Source organism: Eublepharis macularius, chromosome 1, assembly GCF_028583425.1.
Source record: "Eublepharis macularius isolate TG4126 chromosome 1, MPM_Emac_v1.0, whole genome shotgun sequence".
NCBI classification, from domain to species: domain Eukaryota; kingdom Metazoa; phylum Chordata; class Lepidosauria; order Squamata; family Eublepharidae; genus Eublepharis; species Eublepharis macularius.
In genome coordinates this window covers 252,881,398-252,897,363 of record NC_072790.1, presented here as the reverse complement: position 1 = coordinate 252,897,363, position 15,966 = coordinate 252,881,398, and the positions used below count along the sequence as shown (strand labels likewise).

Below are 15,966 nucleotides of genomic sequence, written 5' to 3'. Positions count from 1 at the left end.
AATCACTTTCCATCTCAAAAAAATTAAAACATCGGTGGCTGGGAAAAGGGGAGGATTTGCTTTCTGCCTGAGCGTTCCCACTAAGGACTCCAGGGGTGGGGGCAGATGATCCCAGCTGGAGGGCCTGGTTGCCGGCTGCCACGAGGACTAGCCTGCTGAGAGGCTATAGGCCAGGTATGCCAGCGTGTCTGCATTCCAGATGGCGGATACATTCGCTTTGATCCAAGCGGGACTGGGGGTATTTTGGGGATAATATCATGCGGTCTCCGTCTCACTTTTGAAGTCTGAGCTCTTGCCCCTCTGTAATTTTGTGGGACAGCTGAAACTTCATCAAGACTTCCGTTGCTTTACAGATGTACAGTACATCTGCAAACCAGTTTATCCACCATCGCGTTCCTCCGTAGAGCCCTGGGAGGTGCAAACGCGTGCTCTGAAGTTTCAACGCAAAACGGCCAGCCACCCAGCCTCCTAGGTCTTGTTGCAAATACGTGCGACGTTTTCAGGAGGCAAAAGGCACCCAGAACATCTGTGGCCAAAGGCTGATGTCTACACTGGTGGCCTTGACCGGGAGTGAAATTCCCTCATGGGAGAGGTTTTCCAGCCGTCCTCTGCAGCTGCTTCCAGTCCTACTGTCTGGGAAGGCCTTTTCCCTGTCCTTGAGAGATCCCATTTTGGAAGGCTCAGCTTTTCTCAGGGTCCTTCTTTTATTTCTGCTTTGAAGCACACATGGGCCCGAGGTGGCAAATTTGAAAACTGTCTTAAAAAAGCAATTGCTTTAGAAACCTAAATAGAAAGTTCTAATCTTTCCTCCAATGGAGGTAGCACCCAAAGCCAGTATTCATTTGCAAATTGGTCAGGGAGGGTTATATGTGGGGAGAAGGCCTCCTTTTGAATGGCTAAGTTTCCACTGTGGATGCAACAGATTAATATGGGCATAGATCGAAGCGGGGACCTCGTACTTCCTAGTCCACAAACGGGGTTTGTAAATCCAAATTTCAGAACAAAATTTCTCAGGAGGAAGGGGAAAATTTCCGGAAGGATCCTTAATTGGGTCTCCCGGTTTTGTGATGCCTTTCCCGGAATCCGTGGTCTGCATTTTCTTACCTTTGTGTTAGCCACAAAGTCTGCAGTCCCTACCATGCTCTGCTTTCAGTTCTCCTGCATGTTCTTGATCAGCTCCGTTCTTGTGAGATTGTACCAAGTCAGATATTTGTCCCTCTTGACCGCAGGCTGTCGCTATACCAGGATTTTGGGGTGCTGTTCTTGTTGTGGACTGCAACAAATTGCTTATCCGTGTCTCACTATAGTTTACAAACCTTCCAGTGTCAAGATTTATATCCCAACTCTGAAGAGCTGTGAATGCTTAGATATATTAGACCTAAAACAGAAATCTCTCTTTCGGACAGCCTGTCAATTAGTGCAAATCATTTATAGGAGTTCTCTTTGTTCCCATCAAGACACAGAGAGACTTGTTTTAGACTTCAATGTTTATTTTTTATTGAAATTAACTTTTTTAATCAGGCAAGATATCAACATATAAAGGTTTATTAAAATAAAACCTACGCTTATGGAACAAATAATGCAACAAGTATTAACTCTCATAACATCTCTGAATTAAATCTAAGATTTTTAGAATCAAATTTACAATGGAATGCATTGAATTTTCAATAAGCACACATACATATATATGTTTCTCACCTAGATCTTGATGAGATTTCTTTCAGCAAAACCCAATTTTTTTATCTTTGTGGCATCTTTTATACTAATTGACATATACTATCTACTGAGAAATCAAAGATCTTTCACACATGACATCACTATAAAATATGATTAGTTTTAGATTTAATTGATTATTCATACTTTCAATCATAGGACATTTCATGTAGCCCAAAAGTGATGCTATGTCCAGATGCAAGATAAGCTATGTAAATGATTAGAAAGTGACAGGAAAAGTTAATTGAGCAGATCATCATTGGCCCATTCTAACAACTAAATAAGCATTTATCTATTTCATTACTTTTAATTGGCTCTCAAAGATGAAAGGAACATCTGCACGATTATACAACTTGTTAAAAAACTACATTAAAGTTCATACACAGTTCACTAGAGTACATGTGTACTACTATGGTGAAATGTGCACTTGTCCATATTCCCGTTACACCACTGCCTGTCTCTCACATGGAGTCTCTCTACATGAGACATCTTGGTGTGTGTTCGTCAAGTGTAGGAAGATGCGATGTTAGCCGGGAAACGTAGTTTTAAAAGACAGAGCCAGCGGAGATCACTCCTCAGAGGGTTTGTTAATTTCATCTTCGCCTCCCCAAAGGCTCTTGTCAGTTTCACCTCTCCAGTCTAAAGCTGTGTGGGATGGCAACCAGAGGGCAGTGAGGAATGGAAATGGGCTGGAGCTGCCTTCCAGAGCTGAGCTTGGACCTGGAGAGGTTATAATGGGCTGACGTTTCCCTTCTGGCATTTCACAGCCCCTTCACACAGCTCCAGTGTATAGCAAAGCCTTTGCCCTGCCACCAGCTCTGTCTTTTTAAACTACCCTTCCTGACTAACTTCACATCTCCCGGCACGTGTTCTTCACGTGTCAGATGTCTCATGTAGAGAGACTCATGGAGTAAAGGTGGCATCGAATAGTTTAGGTGGGTAGCCATGTTGGTCAGCAGTAGAACAGCAGGATTTTAGTCCAAGGGGCGTCAGAACTCTTGGTGTCTGAAGAAGGGAGCTCTGACTCTCGAAAGCTTACACTCTGAGAATGTTGTTGGGCTCTCTGGTGCCACTGGACTCAAATCCTGTTGGCCTGGAATGGCCAGGGGAAGTGTTCTGGCAAGAGAAGGGGCTTAAGGTGCAGAGCTGAGCCCCCTCGGATGGAGCACCCGCATTTTGGAATATGCTTCTGTCCGTCCGTAAACGTGGGCGTCTTTTCCCAAGCAGGAAGAAGCCGGGCAGCTCGAGAAGGCCTTTCTGGTGATGTCATCTGAAGAGAGGAGGAGGACAGTTTGCATCTGCCGGCTGATGGCTTTTACGTGCTGTACCGTTGCATTCTGAGTGTTTTCAACGGTGACTGTTTTTATAGGGATTTGGTTTTGTGCTTTAAATTGCATTCTGCTTTGGGTGTTGCCTGCAACAAAGACTTGCGGTGTAGACGTGCAAATGGATTAAAAAAGGAAGAGATGCTGACGTGTCCCAGGGGTCACTCCAGACGACAGCTTTGAAGGGGTTTCAGACACGTTTGACTGCCACGGCTTCTGCCAAAGAACCCTGAAGCCTCCCGTTGTGGAATGGCTTTCGTTAGGGCTGTTAATGTCTCAAGAGCAGCTTGGCTTCCTCCACAGTCCCTCGGTTGGGAACCTCGATGGCGGCTGAAATTTGTACGGTGACCTTTGATGCAAGTTAGTTACCCTTTGGCCGACCCACTGTACTTGCCAGCCAGATGGTATAAAACACCAAGCACTGCCTTTCCTGTTTTTACCGTGTGTATTCCTCTGCCAAGTGGAGGTATAAGGCCCTGGCAAGTTGATGGGCAGGAAGCTCGGGATGAGCTAAAGGACGGATTTGAAGAATTCCTTGCCGGTGGATGGCTGTGAGTTTAGTTAACTTGGAAACGGGCTTAGCTTCGAGGAGGATTTGCCCATCAGTGGCTCCTAGACATGAAGACTAAAAGGAATTCCCATGAACCCAGGCAGCAAACCCCTGAAATTATTATTATTATTATTATTTATTCTATTTCTCATCCGCTCTCCACACTAACGGGCTCAGAGCGGAGTACTGCGGACTATACTACGGCGCACAGGATGCTTTACCCATTTGCTGCGCATATTATCCTGTTGTCCTTGCATTGTTTTCTACGGATATAATGCGATTTTCCTGCATTGTATCTGCACTCTACATAAGGTCTAATAGGTTCTGCTTATTCAGATTTCTGTAATCCTAGCCCTAGCACATTGCTTATTAGGAGTCTCGTCCTGTAGATCGTTTTGGTTTGCACAGTGTGATCCTCTTTGAGTCTAAGGGAGAAAGGAAGACTATAAATAGAATAAATAAAATAAATATATACCAGTGCTTTGGGGGGGGGCAACAACGTGCCCTGCTTGTAGCCTTTCTGGGGGCACCTGGCTGGCCATTGTATGAAAGAGGATGCTGGACTAAATAGACTGCTGGTCTGATCCTTTACCTTGGGGTAATAGATGAGCCACCCTGCCTTTCATCTTGCAGTTCACTTACTTTGTCCCAGAGAAGTCCCTGCCTGCGTAAGTCCTCCTGGAGTTCTGTTTCTTGGTCATATGGCAGCAACCCTGGAATGGGCTTCTGTCTAAGCTAATCAAAGTCTACTGGCACGGTGCCTCTGGGTGCACATTCACCAGCTGAGCCACCCACCGGGAGAGCCAGCTTGGTGTGGTGGTTAAGAGTGCAGGACTCTAATCTGGAGAGCCGGGTTTGATTCCCCACTCCTCCGCTTGAAGCCAGCTGGGTGACCTTGGGCTAGTCACAGCGCTGTTGGAGCTCTCTCAGCCCCACCCACCTCACAGGGTGTTTTGTTGTGGGGATAATAGTAACATACTTCGTAAACCGCTTCTGAGTGGGTGTGAAGTCATCCTGAAGGGCAGTATATAAATCGAATGTTGTTGTTGTTATTACTACTACTACTGCTTGGGGCACTCGAGGAGAAGGGTGCTGCTACACTGCTGGGGCTGCACTTGCTCTCAGTCTATCGGTGGCACGGGGAGACTTATTTTATTTATTATTATATTTATAGTCCGTTCTCCCTGCAGAGCAGACTCAGAGTGGATTACATCATAATGTAAAATAGGTAGCATAATAAAACCAAATTCAGTTTATAGAATCCAGCGGCATTTACATGGTCCTTCCCTCACTAAAACTCGTGGGGCTGGTGGCGAACTGATAGATGTTATACAGACTGGAGGGCGGGCAGTATTCCCCCCCTCCAGCAGACTGCCCTCCCCGAGCTTGTGTTGCTGCCAGCTGTTTCAAGCCAAGGAGGATATGCAACCTCCATATCAAGCACCAATCCATATGCAAAAGAACCTCCTCAGGATACAGTGAGGCCTCCCTCCATTAGCATTCCACACCCTGGGAAACTCTTACAGGATGACTCAGCCCAAACCCACCTTCCTGAGTAGATATAAATGACCTGCCAACATCCTTTCCACACTGTGACACTGAGAGATCTCTGTCTTTTGGTGCTACACCTCTGAAGATGCCAGCCACAGCTGCTGGCGAAACGTCAGGAACTACAATGCCAAGACCACGGCAATACAGCCTGGAAAATCCACAACAACCATCAATTCTTATTCTGCTTTTTTCTTTGATATCCCAGATTCCCCTTCAGCCCCCGCCCCTGAGTCTGGGAACACAGCAGTGAATTTCCTGCATTGTGCAGAGGTTTAGACTAGATTGCCCTTGGGGTGCCTTCCAGCTCTGTGTTTCTATGTTTCTGCGCCTCCCACCCCTTCCTTTCCGGTGCACCTGCTCTCTGCTTGAGGCACAACATGGCGCTGATTTGCAGAGGTTCATCTCTGGAGGGGATGCTGGTCCTGAAGCAGCAGGTCAGCCCCTGTCCTGCCAGCTCAGCGCCCGACTCATTCTGGCCCAGATTTAGTGCCGCTTGGCTGGCGTGCAGGGCAATAAAACCGGAGCATTCATCGCTGTTCCCCTCTGCTGGCCCATGACTTCCTTTTGTCCAGGAAGAGCGTGATGGGTTATTTCTCGGGCAAGGACGGGGAAGTACAGCAAGCGAGAGGGAGTGAGTCACCTTGGCAGCGGGCAGGATGGCCAGTCAGTCACTGCATCTGAAGGGACTGCAGGCAGACTGTTTGGTTCAGGGCTTGAGGGGGGGCTCCAGGACCACTGACCAGAGCTACCATTAAGTCAACGGGAAGCAGCAGAAGGACAAAGTGCTCGGCTGGCCTCCGGTTGAAGAAACCTTACTCAGTCGATCAAGTGGCGTTGCATACATACATAAATAAGATACTCCTGTGTTTTTAGAGAGTGCATGCTCCTTCTACAGCAGGCCTCCTCTCAGAAGAGGCATTCCCTCCTGCCCGTGAAGGAAGAGGCATCCCCCAAGATGAGGCATGGGAAGACCTCGTCCAAGGTGGTGGTAGAAGAGGAATTCCCTCCGGCAGGCAAGGGGAGGAGAAAGTCTTCCACCAAGCTGTTATTAGAAGATCTATCCCTCACCCCCCTACATGCAAGAGACCCTTGCCCAAGATGGTGCTTGCCAACCAGAGATATTCGTGTGATCGTGTATTAAAAAGAAGTATGTTAACTGGGGACTCCAATTAAACCCGTTGAACAAGCACATATTGCAACCTTACTAAATACTAGTCTGGTAAGTTTCAATCAATGTTTAATTGAACAGTCTCCATCCACTTTAAAAATGAGGAGCCACAGTGTCTTGTCAATCAGCCCAGCCTCTTTGCCCTTCTGGCTCTGACGTCTGCTTGTCTGAGGGTGGGGGCCGCTCTTTTGCACGGAGTTTGCAGGGGTGTGTCCAACTCTCCCGCATGTTGTTATCAGGCGCAAGGCGGTTTTCCCGTGTGGCAGGTCTGGGTGTGAGGGGGGTGCCGCTGCCAGGAGCTGACTTGCTCAAAAGTTGTGAGTGATGTCACCGTTGCTCGGCTGACTTGGATCCTCAGGGGTTGCGAGGGAGAGACTTTGTGGCGAGAAGGTTGGAATCTCTGCAGACAGGAGTGGGAACTTCTGGCCCGTTGCCTCTGCAAGAAATTAGTCCTCCTTGAGCACCAGGCTTCTGGGCCTGATCCTAAGGGACACGTTACTTGTTCAGTCCGATGGAGGGCCTGTTGCTGGAGGGAGGCGGAACGTAGTTTGGAAGCCGGCAGTGGGTCACTGAGCAGGAGAGCAGGGTTCAGTATCCAGATAATCTCTGGTCAGAGATCCAGAGGAGTTAGCCATGTTAGTCTGTAGTTGCAACATAGTTAAGAGTCCAGTAGCACCTTTAAGGCTAACCAACTTTATTGACGATGCATCTGACAAAGAGAACTGTGGTTCTCCAAAGCTTGTGCTACAATGAAGTTGGTTAGTCTTAAAGGTGCTACTGGATTCTTTACAATTTTGCAGATAATCTCTGCATCTCATTTAATGTTTTAAAATGAAAATCAAGTTTCTAGTCCCTGTGGTTACATGTTGAGACTTGAAAGTATAGGTCCATGGTAGACCTGAAGAGTTCCCAGGAAGGTGATAGCAGGGGGCAAGATTTTCCCAGAGCCCTGCCTGGCTCATTCAACAGTGTAAGGAGGGAACTCTTGCAAAGGTGCCAACTAGAGATGGGCACGAACCAGGAAAATGGCGGTTCGTTGCGGTTTGTAGTTCGTCACATTTCACGAACCATGAACCGGCATGAAATTGCCCAGTTCGCAAACCAGTTCATTGGGTTCATGAGTACATCACTTCTAGGGCTGCAGAAGGTCTGCAGAAAGCCCATCTCCCCTTGTTGCCTAGGGAACAGATTGATTGTAGCCAGTCTGTCTGTAGTGACAAGCCGAAAAATGAACCGCTCTAAAAATCGTAGCAGTTCGTCGTGAGTTGTCAGAAATGCCCTCCGACAAACCGCCGGTTCGTGAACCAAAAAAACCAAACCAGTCCAGTTCGTGACAAACTTTGGTTCGTATTTCGGTTCGTGCCCATCTCTAGTGCCAACCTGTGTGCCCTTCCCTGGAAGTAAGATTCATTCATCATTTCAATGGGATTTACTTCCAAGTAACTATCCTTTGGGTACAGCTGTAGTTTGCATACTGAACACAAGAGAAAGAAGCTTTTGGGGGGGGGGCTGGGTTAGGGTTGCCTTCTTGGAGAGGAGGCTTGTTAGCATGTTTTGTTTTAGCAAAAATTTTAGCAAAATAACCAGAACTTTAAATGGTGGTGTTGAGCTGGCCACCAGGAATCAAAGTGTGCACATGTGCTACCAGATGTGATGATGGACAAACTGAAGCTGTTGGCACAGAATCCTCAGCTGCAAGATTAACTGTGCTACAAGTAAGGGTGTTTTTTTCCTGGAGGGCATGGGGTTTATCAAAAACGCGGCTAGTATGAAGGAGATATTTTTTCCATCTCCTTGAAAAGCTTTCCCACCTGGGCCATGGGCCAAGAGAAGGGTGGGCATATAAATATTTTCAGATAACAGAAATTAAAGCTTCATGCTGTTTGCTGAAATGTTGGGCAGAAGAGTGACAAGGAAAGAGAGAACTTCTTGGCAGGGCACACAGTTCACCTGTCGCTGTTCTGATGGCTGGGAGGGTAGATTACTTTTCAAAAGCAATCCGATTTAAAGATAAAACTGGAGAATAAAATTAGCATCTCTGTTAACCTAAATTGCAACCTGCCGAGTTCAGCAGCGGCAAACCTCTGTCTATTGGGTGATGGAGGATATTCCCATCATGCTTTGCTTGTCAACTTTCTAGAGCATCCGACAGGCCAGCGCTAGAAGGCAGAGTCCTGCGCTAAGTGGAGTTCTCTTTCTGAATCAGTGTGGTCATTTCAGATGTTCTTGTGTCGTGGGACCATGTGGCTGGGTTTTCATTTTGATGGTTCTAGGCCCTGTTCCTCCCCAGCAGAGGCAGCCCGGGCTGAGGGGAGCATTCTGTGCAAGCTCTGGAAGTGGCTGCACCTCGTCACCTTGCCTTGAGGACGCAGACCCTATCTTGTTTTTCTTTCCAGGTTTTGCTTGGCTGGCTTCTCCCTGACTCTCTCCGTTATGACTGTGTGCCTCGGCCAAGGCAGCGAAAAGGTGAGTCACCAGGCAGCAATGGGCTTACTCATGAGCTGGCTGAGGAAAGCCAGAAAGGATCTGCGTTAGGCCTTTATCCGTACCCCACTCTCCTCATCCACCTTCTTTGACAAGGATGGTAAGTCCCAAAGCGTGCACCGTAAGACATTAATTAAATACTAAAAAGCCCCTGGGAACCCAGATTATTTATTTACTTCGTTTACAGTCCGCCTTTCTCGCTATTGCTGAAGGCAGATGACCGAGAGGATACTGCTCGTTGTGTCTCTGTATGGGTCACTGCTCTCTCCGGCCTGGGATTTGGCAATTCTGTGGTGAGGGTAGGTAATTCTGCTGTGGCTCTCCACTGGATCATTTGTGTTTCAGAATTACCTGTCCTTAGATGAGGCTGCTCGTTGCATCTTTGCATGAGTTGCTGCTGTGAGCTTGCCTCCTTCCAGTCATTCTCATTCAGCCACTTCTGTTGCAAAGAATTAAGTTACCTGTCCCAAGAAGAGACAGACATAGAACAGTGACTCATGGAGAAACACAGCGCTTGGACTCCTGGAAATAATTCTACGTTCTGAGAGTTCACTTTTGGGGCTGTAGGCTGTGAAGTCTGCCTCTGGTTATAATGCGGAGCATAGTGTGTGCATGAGATCTCTGGTATGGCAAAGAGCTGAGGGTCTCCCTTGCCCCCTTTGGTTGTCGTGGCCCAGCACTGCTCTGCTTTCTCACCAAGTCTGCTCTGCCCTCTTGGGCGTTGGGGAGACATTTCTGACCCAGGGAAGCTGTACCAGATGGCTGGGTCTTGGCGAGAAATCTCTCCACCTCAGTTTCCGGGGACTGCAGAATAATGGAAATGTAAAGAGTGGTCTTGCCCACCTTGTGGTGGTGTGGTGTGGCCGTGCCTGTAAACAGAGCTAGAACAAAGCAACCAGGAAAGTTTAACTGTCGAAACAAACTGAATGACTTAACCCAAGGCCACTCAACCCAGGCTGGCGTGGTGGAAGGGAGATGCCAACTGCTCCGGGGGCTTTGCTTTTGGTATCGGGTATTGGGGCTCTGTTTATTCTGCGCAAGGAAGAAAATTTGCACCTGCATTTTGTGTAAAAAAAAGAAGAATTCTACAATCCAAGTCCTTTTCCTCTTCCTAGTATCTGACTTTATAGCATTTCAGTGCAACCAAAAGCTTTTAAAATTCTCTCCAGCCTTTGGAAACTTAATTTGGCAGGCTCGATTGATGATATTTATTTTATTATATTTGATTTTTAGCCCGCCCCCTCCCCACCAGGCGGGCTCAGAGAGGAGTACAACATTTCAATTTACCTAAATAACAGTTAAAAACAGATAAAACATTATACAAATAACATTAAAACAACTTTATACAATAAATACAATACAGCTTCTCTTGAGATGGCAAAAATAAAATACTGCTTTTCAAGCCCTGGCTCATATGTAGGGTGGTGGAGAGATCTTTAGTGTGGCCAGTGGGGGCCCAACCTAGCCTCCACCATATTCCTGGCAGGACATCTCCGCCTTGCAGGCCCGGCGGAAAGATAACAAATCATGCCGGGGCCTGGTTTCCTCAGACAGAGCATTCCACCAGGTCGGTGCCAGGACCTAAAAGAGTCCTGGGTTCAACAAAAACCAGGCTGCCGCTTTTAACTCTGAAGTGATTTGTGTGCTGTGCTTTGAAGGCAGTGATCAGGTGTTTCAGTGTTTTGGCTCTGTTGGGTTTAAGGCCACTTTTTACTGGGTTGGATCCTGTGGCCCCGCTCCACTAATAGTCACAGCTTCTTCTGATGCAAAACGTCGTGTTTCAGAGGACGCTTCCCGTGTCGGGGAAAGTGCCACCCGCAAAGTGCTTTTTGCAGTTGTGTTATTATGTTGCTCTTGCTGTTTGTTTTCAAGAGGAAACTATTTTGGGGGAGACAAGTGTAGGTTGTAAACAAGAACAAAATTCTTTTACACGCTTGTGCTGACTCTATGTAATTCCAGCTTGGCTGGACAAGAGTGAGCATACGGCCACGAGTTAGGCAGAGAGCGAGGTTCTAGCAGCACAACCACTCCTGAATGCCTGGGCAGGTTGAAGGAACACTGTCTCTCATGCACACCCACCACAAAGGAATCATACCCACAGCTATGAGTAGTCGACAAAGAAAATAAGAACGTGTGTTACGCATCCTTACGCAAAATTTGCTTAGGGGAACGGAGCGTTCATCTCGTTGTCGGCAGAAATGCCTCTTTGGCTTTTGCAACATTCTCAAGTATATTTTAATGCATTTCCCCACCTTTCTTTACAGTAATATGTTCCAGGAACGTATCTTTTTTTTTTTAATTAAACAATGAAATTGGAGGAGTTGAGGATCTGGAATTCTGCATCCAACACCAAAAGGGATACCTTTTATGTTGAATATTCCTCCTGCCTGTGGCTAATCCACCTTCAGTGCTGACTGCTCCTTCTAACTGTCCATGGCCGTTTCCAGACGGCTTACCTGGCTCCGGAACGTTGCGCCATCTTGCAGGGAAAACGCGAAATATTGCGTTTTCTCGTGCAAGTTTTGCGTGACGTCGCATGACGTCGCGCAAAACTCGCATGAGAAAACGCGATATTTCGTGTTTTCCCCGCAAGATGGTGCAACGTTCCAGAGTCAGGTAAGCCGTCTGGAAACGGCCCATGTTTCTTGTCGACTTTTGGGGAAGGCCTGGGTATTAAAGGCTGTTCTCTTGAGTCAGCTACCAGGTGGTTTGACGAACGGTCATCTGTCCTGTTCTCCTGGGGGCTTGTTCGCTCTGAGCTGGCCCAAGACCGGCCTATCTAACGTGGGCCCACCTAACAGCTGGACTCAATTTTCGAGATGTTTTCTTAATTGAGCTGGGAACCCCAGAAGGCCGATGGTTGGCCATTCGTCGCCAGGAAGGCCCTTCTGACTTCTCTGAAAGAACTGAGGAATTATGCCAGCAAGGGCTGGAAGGAATTTCCTCATCGTGGTGGGATCAACATTTCCTCCTTACTCTAGTAAAATCCGTTATCCTTGCGGTGAACCTGCCAGGTAGGCCAGACTTTGAACTACCCCAGAATCCTCTTCTCTTCTGAAGAATGAACGCAGCTTCTGCCAATTTCCAGTCTCTGTCACTGTCACTGCCGCCCTGTTTTCCCAGAGGTGGCCAGACAGGAGCTAGATGGACCCAACCTTGTTTGAATGAGCGAGGCTCTTCTTGTGTTCTGAATGTTGTTATAAGGATACCAGATCTGCATCCATTGGAATGCTACAGTAGGCACAAAGATTAGTTCCAGAAGGAGAGCAGTATTAGCCTGTTGCATTGAAAACAGAGAGGAGTCTTGTGGTATGGTCAAGACTAACACATTTTCCTTCCAGCAGAAGCTGTGGTTCAGAAGGGAAGAGGAATTGGGTGTCTTCGATCTGACTCAGCCTGCATTTAGACAGGGAGCAACCCAGCTTCTGTGTCCTTTGCATAGAAGCCTTGACTCCAACCCCAGTTTGCTGTGGAATTCCCTCCCATTTTGCTCCCGCTGTTCCATTGAGCAAAAGTGGAAACCCAGAAGCTGGGGGCAGGAGGAGGTTGCCCCCCTCCCAGTCACTGGTTATCAGAGGTATCCTACAGCTCTCTCTGGAGGTTCCTTTTAGCCCTTGTTCCTCTGTCAATTTGTCTCATCCTGTTTTACAGCCCCCCTCCTCCCCCAAGGCAGGGGTGTCGCCATGTAGCAGTGAGTTCCATGAACCCTAGAATACGGGCAAGGGAGAAAAATAATCGCTTCTTTCTGCTTCCACACCATGCATAATTTTATAAATCTCTACCAAGTCCCTCCGTCTTTTTTCTTAACTTAAAACGTAGCAATTCAGTTCCGTATATATAATGCAGATGTAATGTACACACACAGTGCTACAAACAAACAGGATCCTGGAAGAATTCAGTCTTACACTAAATTATGTGTGTCAGACTATACAGTTTTTAATTAAATGTTTTGGTTTCTGATGCCTTCAGAAACTGCTGGCTTTTAAGTATAGCACAGAGACAATGCGGGTGTGTGTGTGTGTGAGTTTTCTGGAGCACAATGCGTAGGGTACCCAGGGCAGCGACATCCAAAGAATAGAGCAGGCAGCATAGACGGTTTGGCCTTGTTCTCCAAATGAAGGACCCGTAATGCTAAAAGTTCTCTCTGGATGTTGATGGTGGGCTTGATTGGAACTAGTGTTAGGTCAAAGGTATCTTCAGAATTAAACTCTTTGGTAGTCTGAGCTGTCGGCACGTGACGACTACTGATTTGTGGTTTCTGTCTTAGTACATAAATCTGGGCACCTGCATTGAAAATCTCTCTTACACGATTGGACTGTTAGGTGATATTTTGTTGATAAGACAGATCTGAGCAGGAGCTGTTTTTTTCAAAGCTGCAGTTTCCCTGTGCCTTTATTTATTTGTGTTATTTGTAGTCCGCCTTTCTCACTGAAAGTCAAGGCAGATGACACAATGTAGGTCAGTACGATCGATGGCTGGCACGTTGTTTTGTTGACATGTGAGCTCAGCCTGAATTCATCTGACTCGGACTTCCTGGTTTTGTAGGGCAAGAAGAATCCCTAATCTTTGTTTAGCCCTTGAGCGTCATGGTCAGATTTCGAAATAAATTCCTGTTCCAGACATCGACCTGCCTGCAGCTGTTTGTGGAGGGCTGCTCTCAGGATACTGATGAAATGATCTGAAAGGAGGAAAAGTTTGCCAGCAGCTTTTTCAGAATGGTAAAGACTCCAGTCGCACCTTTAAGACTAACCAACTTGATTGTAGCATAACGATGACAATGCATCTGACGAAGAGAGCTTTGGATCTCGAAAGCTTATGCTACAATAACGTTAGTCTTAAAGGTGCGACTGGACTCTTTACTATTTCGCAGCAACAGACCTAACACGGCTAACTCCTCTGGACCTTTCTTAGAATGCTTATTTTTGGGCTCCAATGTCTGGCCATTTCAGCTCTTTCTAAAACACCCCCATCTGCCTAAGAGAGATTGCTGGAAGCTGGCGGACATGGTTTGCAAGATGTTGTGTATGCCACTTTGGCACACTGGACACTGGCGGGAGGGCCGCTGGCTGTGCCGCTGTCCTTGGTCAAGGGGCACATTGGGGACAGTTGGAAGGCCTTGTGCCTTGGAGCAGTTCCGCTGTGCTGATCTCACTGCCCATTAGCAGAGAGCACGGAAGTGGTCCGTCTTGCTCTTTAGAAAACGACATCCATGTTGGGACATTGATATTACATGTTTATTGCAGTTCGAGATGCCCTGGAGAAAGCTCAGCGAAACGGGCTTTTCTCTAGCAGCTTGTTGGGTGGGGCCAAGCATTACAGCGTATCCCGGTCTGTGGATACCTGAAAAACACAAGGGAGAATTGCCTTTAACTTTGAAGAAGACAATATTAATTACTTACCTGTTGTCCGGGAGGACACTGTAGCTCGCATAACTCTCTTGACCTGAAGAAAGAGAGCCAGTTTGGTGTAGTGAGGAGGGTGGGGCTGAGAGAGCTCTGAGAGAGCTGTGACTGACCCAAGGTCACCCAGCTGGCTTCAAGTGGAGGAGTGGGGAATCAGAAGCTAAGCAGGGTCCACCTAGCTTAGCAACTGGATGGGAGACCTCCAGCGAAGACCAGGGTTGCATAGGCAGGCAGTGGCAAACCACCTCTGTTAGTCTCTTGCCATGAAAATCCCACCGGGGTCACCATAAGTCAGCTATGACTTGGAGGGCATTCTCCACAACAGCCCTATAAGGTAGGCCGGTATATTCATCATTCTGAGTTTGCAGGAAGAGGGGCAGGAGTGTGAAGAGTGGCTTGCCTAAGGCTCCATCGTCTCTCCCACATATCTGAGTGGGGTAGAGGGGTGGAGGAGGAATTGGTGGTCTTCTTCGAGTAGGCAAGGCTTTCTGCTTCCAGGGCCCGCCTTCTTCAGGCTGTTCGATGCCAGGATGTTCCTTCTCAGCCCCTGCTGCTATTCAGGGTCCCCATCCGGACTGGCACTCTTTCCTGCCCCTTCTTTCTTATTGCTGGCTTTGCAGAAGGAAACCAGATCCCTGTGCTTAGCAGCCTGGTGCCTCGGTTATCTTCCCAAGCGGCACTATCTTTCTCTCCAGCAAACTCCACGACTGCGCCAAGTATCTGGACCGTTCAGCCGGCCTCTTCATTTTATTAATAATTTCCTTTTTTGGCTGAAAAATGTGCCCTTTTTGGACCTCTTCCCCTTGGTGAGCTTGTGACATCACTGCCCGACGGAGGGAGAAGGCAGCTGTCTGGTGATGTGGGTAATTTATTGGGTCACCAGCTGGGAACCATCGAATGACACCTACACAACTGCAGGGGGAAAGGAGGTGTGGGAGGGAAACACAACCCAAGATGAAAGATGGGAACTCTTTTGCAACCAAGGATGAGTTAGGTTAATGTTGTTACGGTGCAGTGTGTAGGAGATGGGGCACTGCCCAACAGATTTATGTATGTGTGTGCTGTCAAGTTGCAACTGGCTTATTTATTTTATACCAGAGGAGTTAGCCGTGTTCGTCTGTAGTCGCAAAATTGTAAAGAGTCCAGTAGCACCTTTAAGACTAACCAACTTTATTGTAGCATAAGTTGTCGAGAACCATCTGACGAAGAGAGCTGTGGTTCTCGAAAGCTGACGATGCATCTGATGAAGATATCTGTCGTTCTCGAAAGCTTACTATTTCACAACTACAGACTAACACGGCTAACTCCTCGAGCAAAGAAGATGGCTCTTCAGCCATACTGCTGGACAGCCGGCTCGGGGGCCCCTTTGGAATGTCTGGGCTGCTCAGAGAAAAGACTGTTCTACAAGAGTTTTTGTATGGCTGAGCACCAAAGCTGCTTTTTGTCATGAGTGCCGATGGCAGTAGGTTGCTCGCCACTGCACAGCTGCCTGGCTGGGGAATGGGGAGGGAGAAGATGCCTTGAAATGGAGCTGCCCTCAGTTGATACAGCCGGCTGCCCTCAACAGCCCCACTAGGGGTCCCTCCAGCGGTGTTTGGGGAGGGGGACCTGATGCTGTTTTAAAGATCTTGCTCCTTTGTGCTTAACGTGTCTACTTTTGCATAAACAGACATTGCACATTGTCCCACACACAAAGACACTGATCCTGGCAAAAGCGGCCCTTGAAACCTCTCAGACTCTGGGAAGCGTGAAGGTTATTGGTGGAGCTGACTA

At 47.6% G+C, this 15,966-nt stretch overlaps 1 protein-coding gene across 2 annotated transcripts in view; it reads left to right on the top strand.

Annotated features, from left to right (window-relative positions):
• Positions 1-15,966, top strand: part of ADAMTSL4 (ADAMTS like 4) — an 82,755-nt gene that overhangs the window by 27,304 nt on the left and 39,485 nt on the right. For both annotated transcript variants that reach the window (XM_054998651.1, XM_054998652.1), the window contains exon 3: positions 8,704-8,773. In XM_054998651.1, coding sequence (XP_054854626.1) covers positions 8,704-8,773 — 70 coding nt within the window. The remainder of the gene's footprint in view (positions 1-8,703; positions 8,774-15,966) is intronic.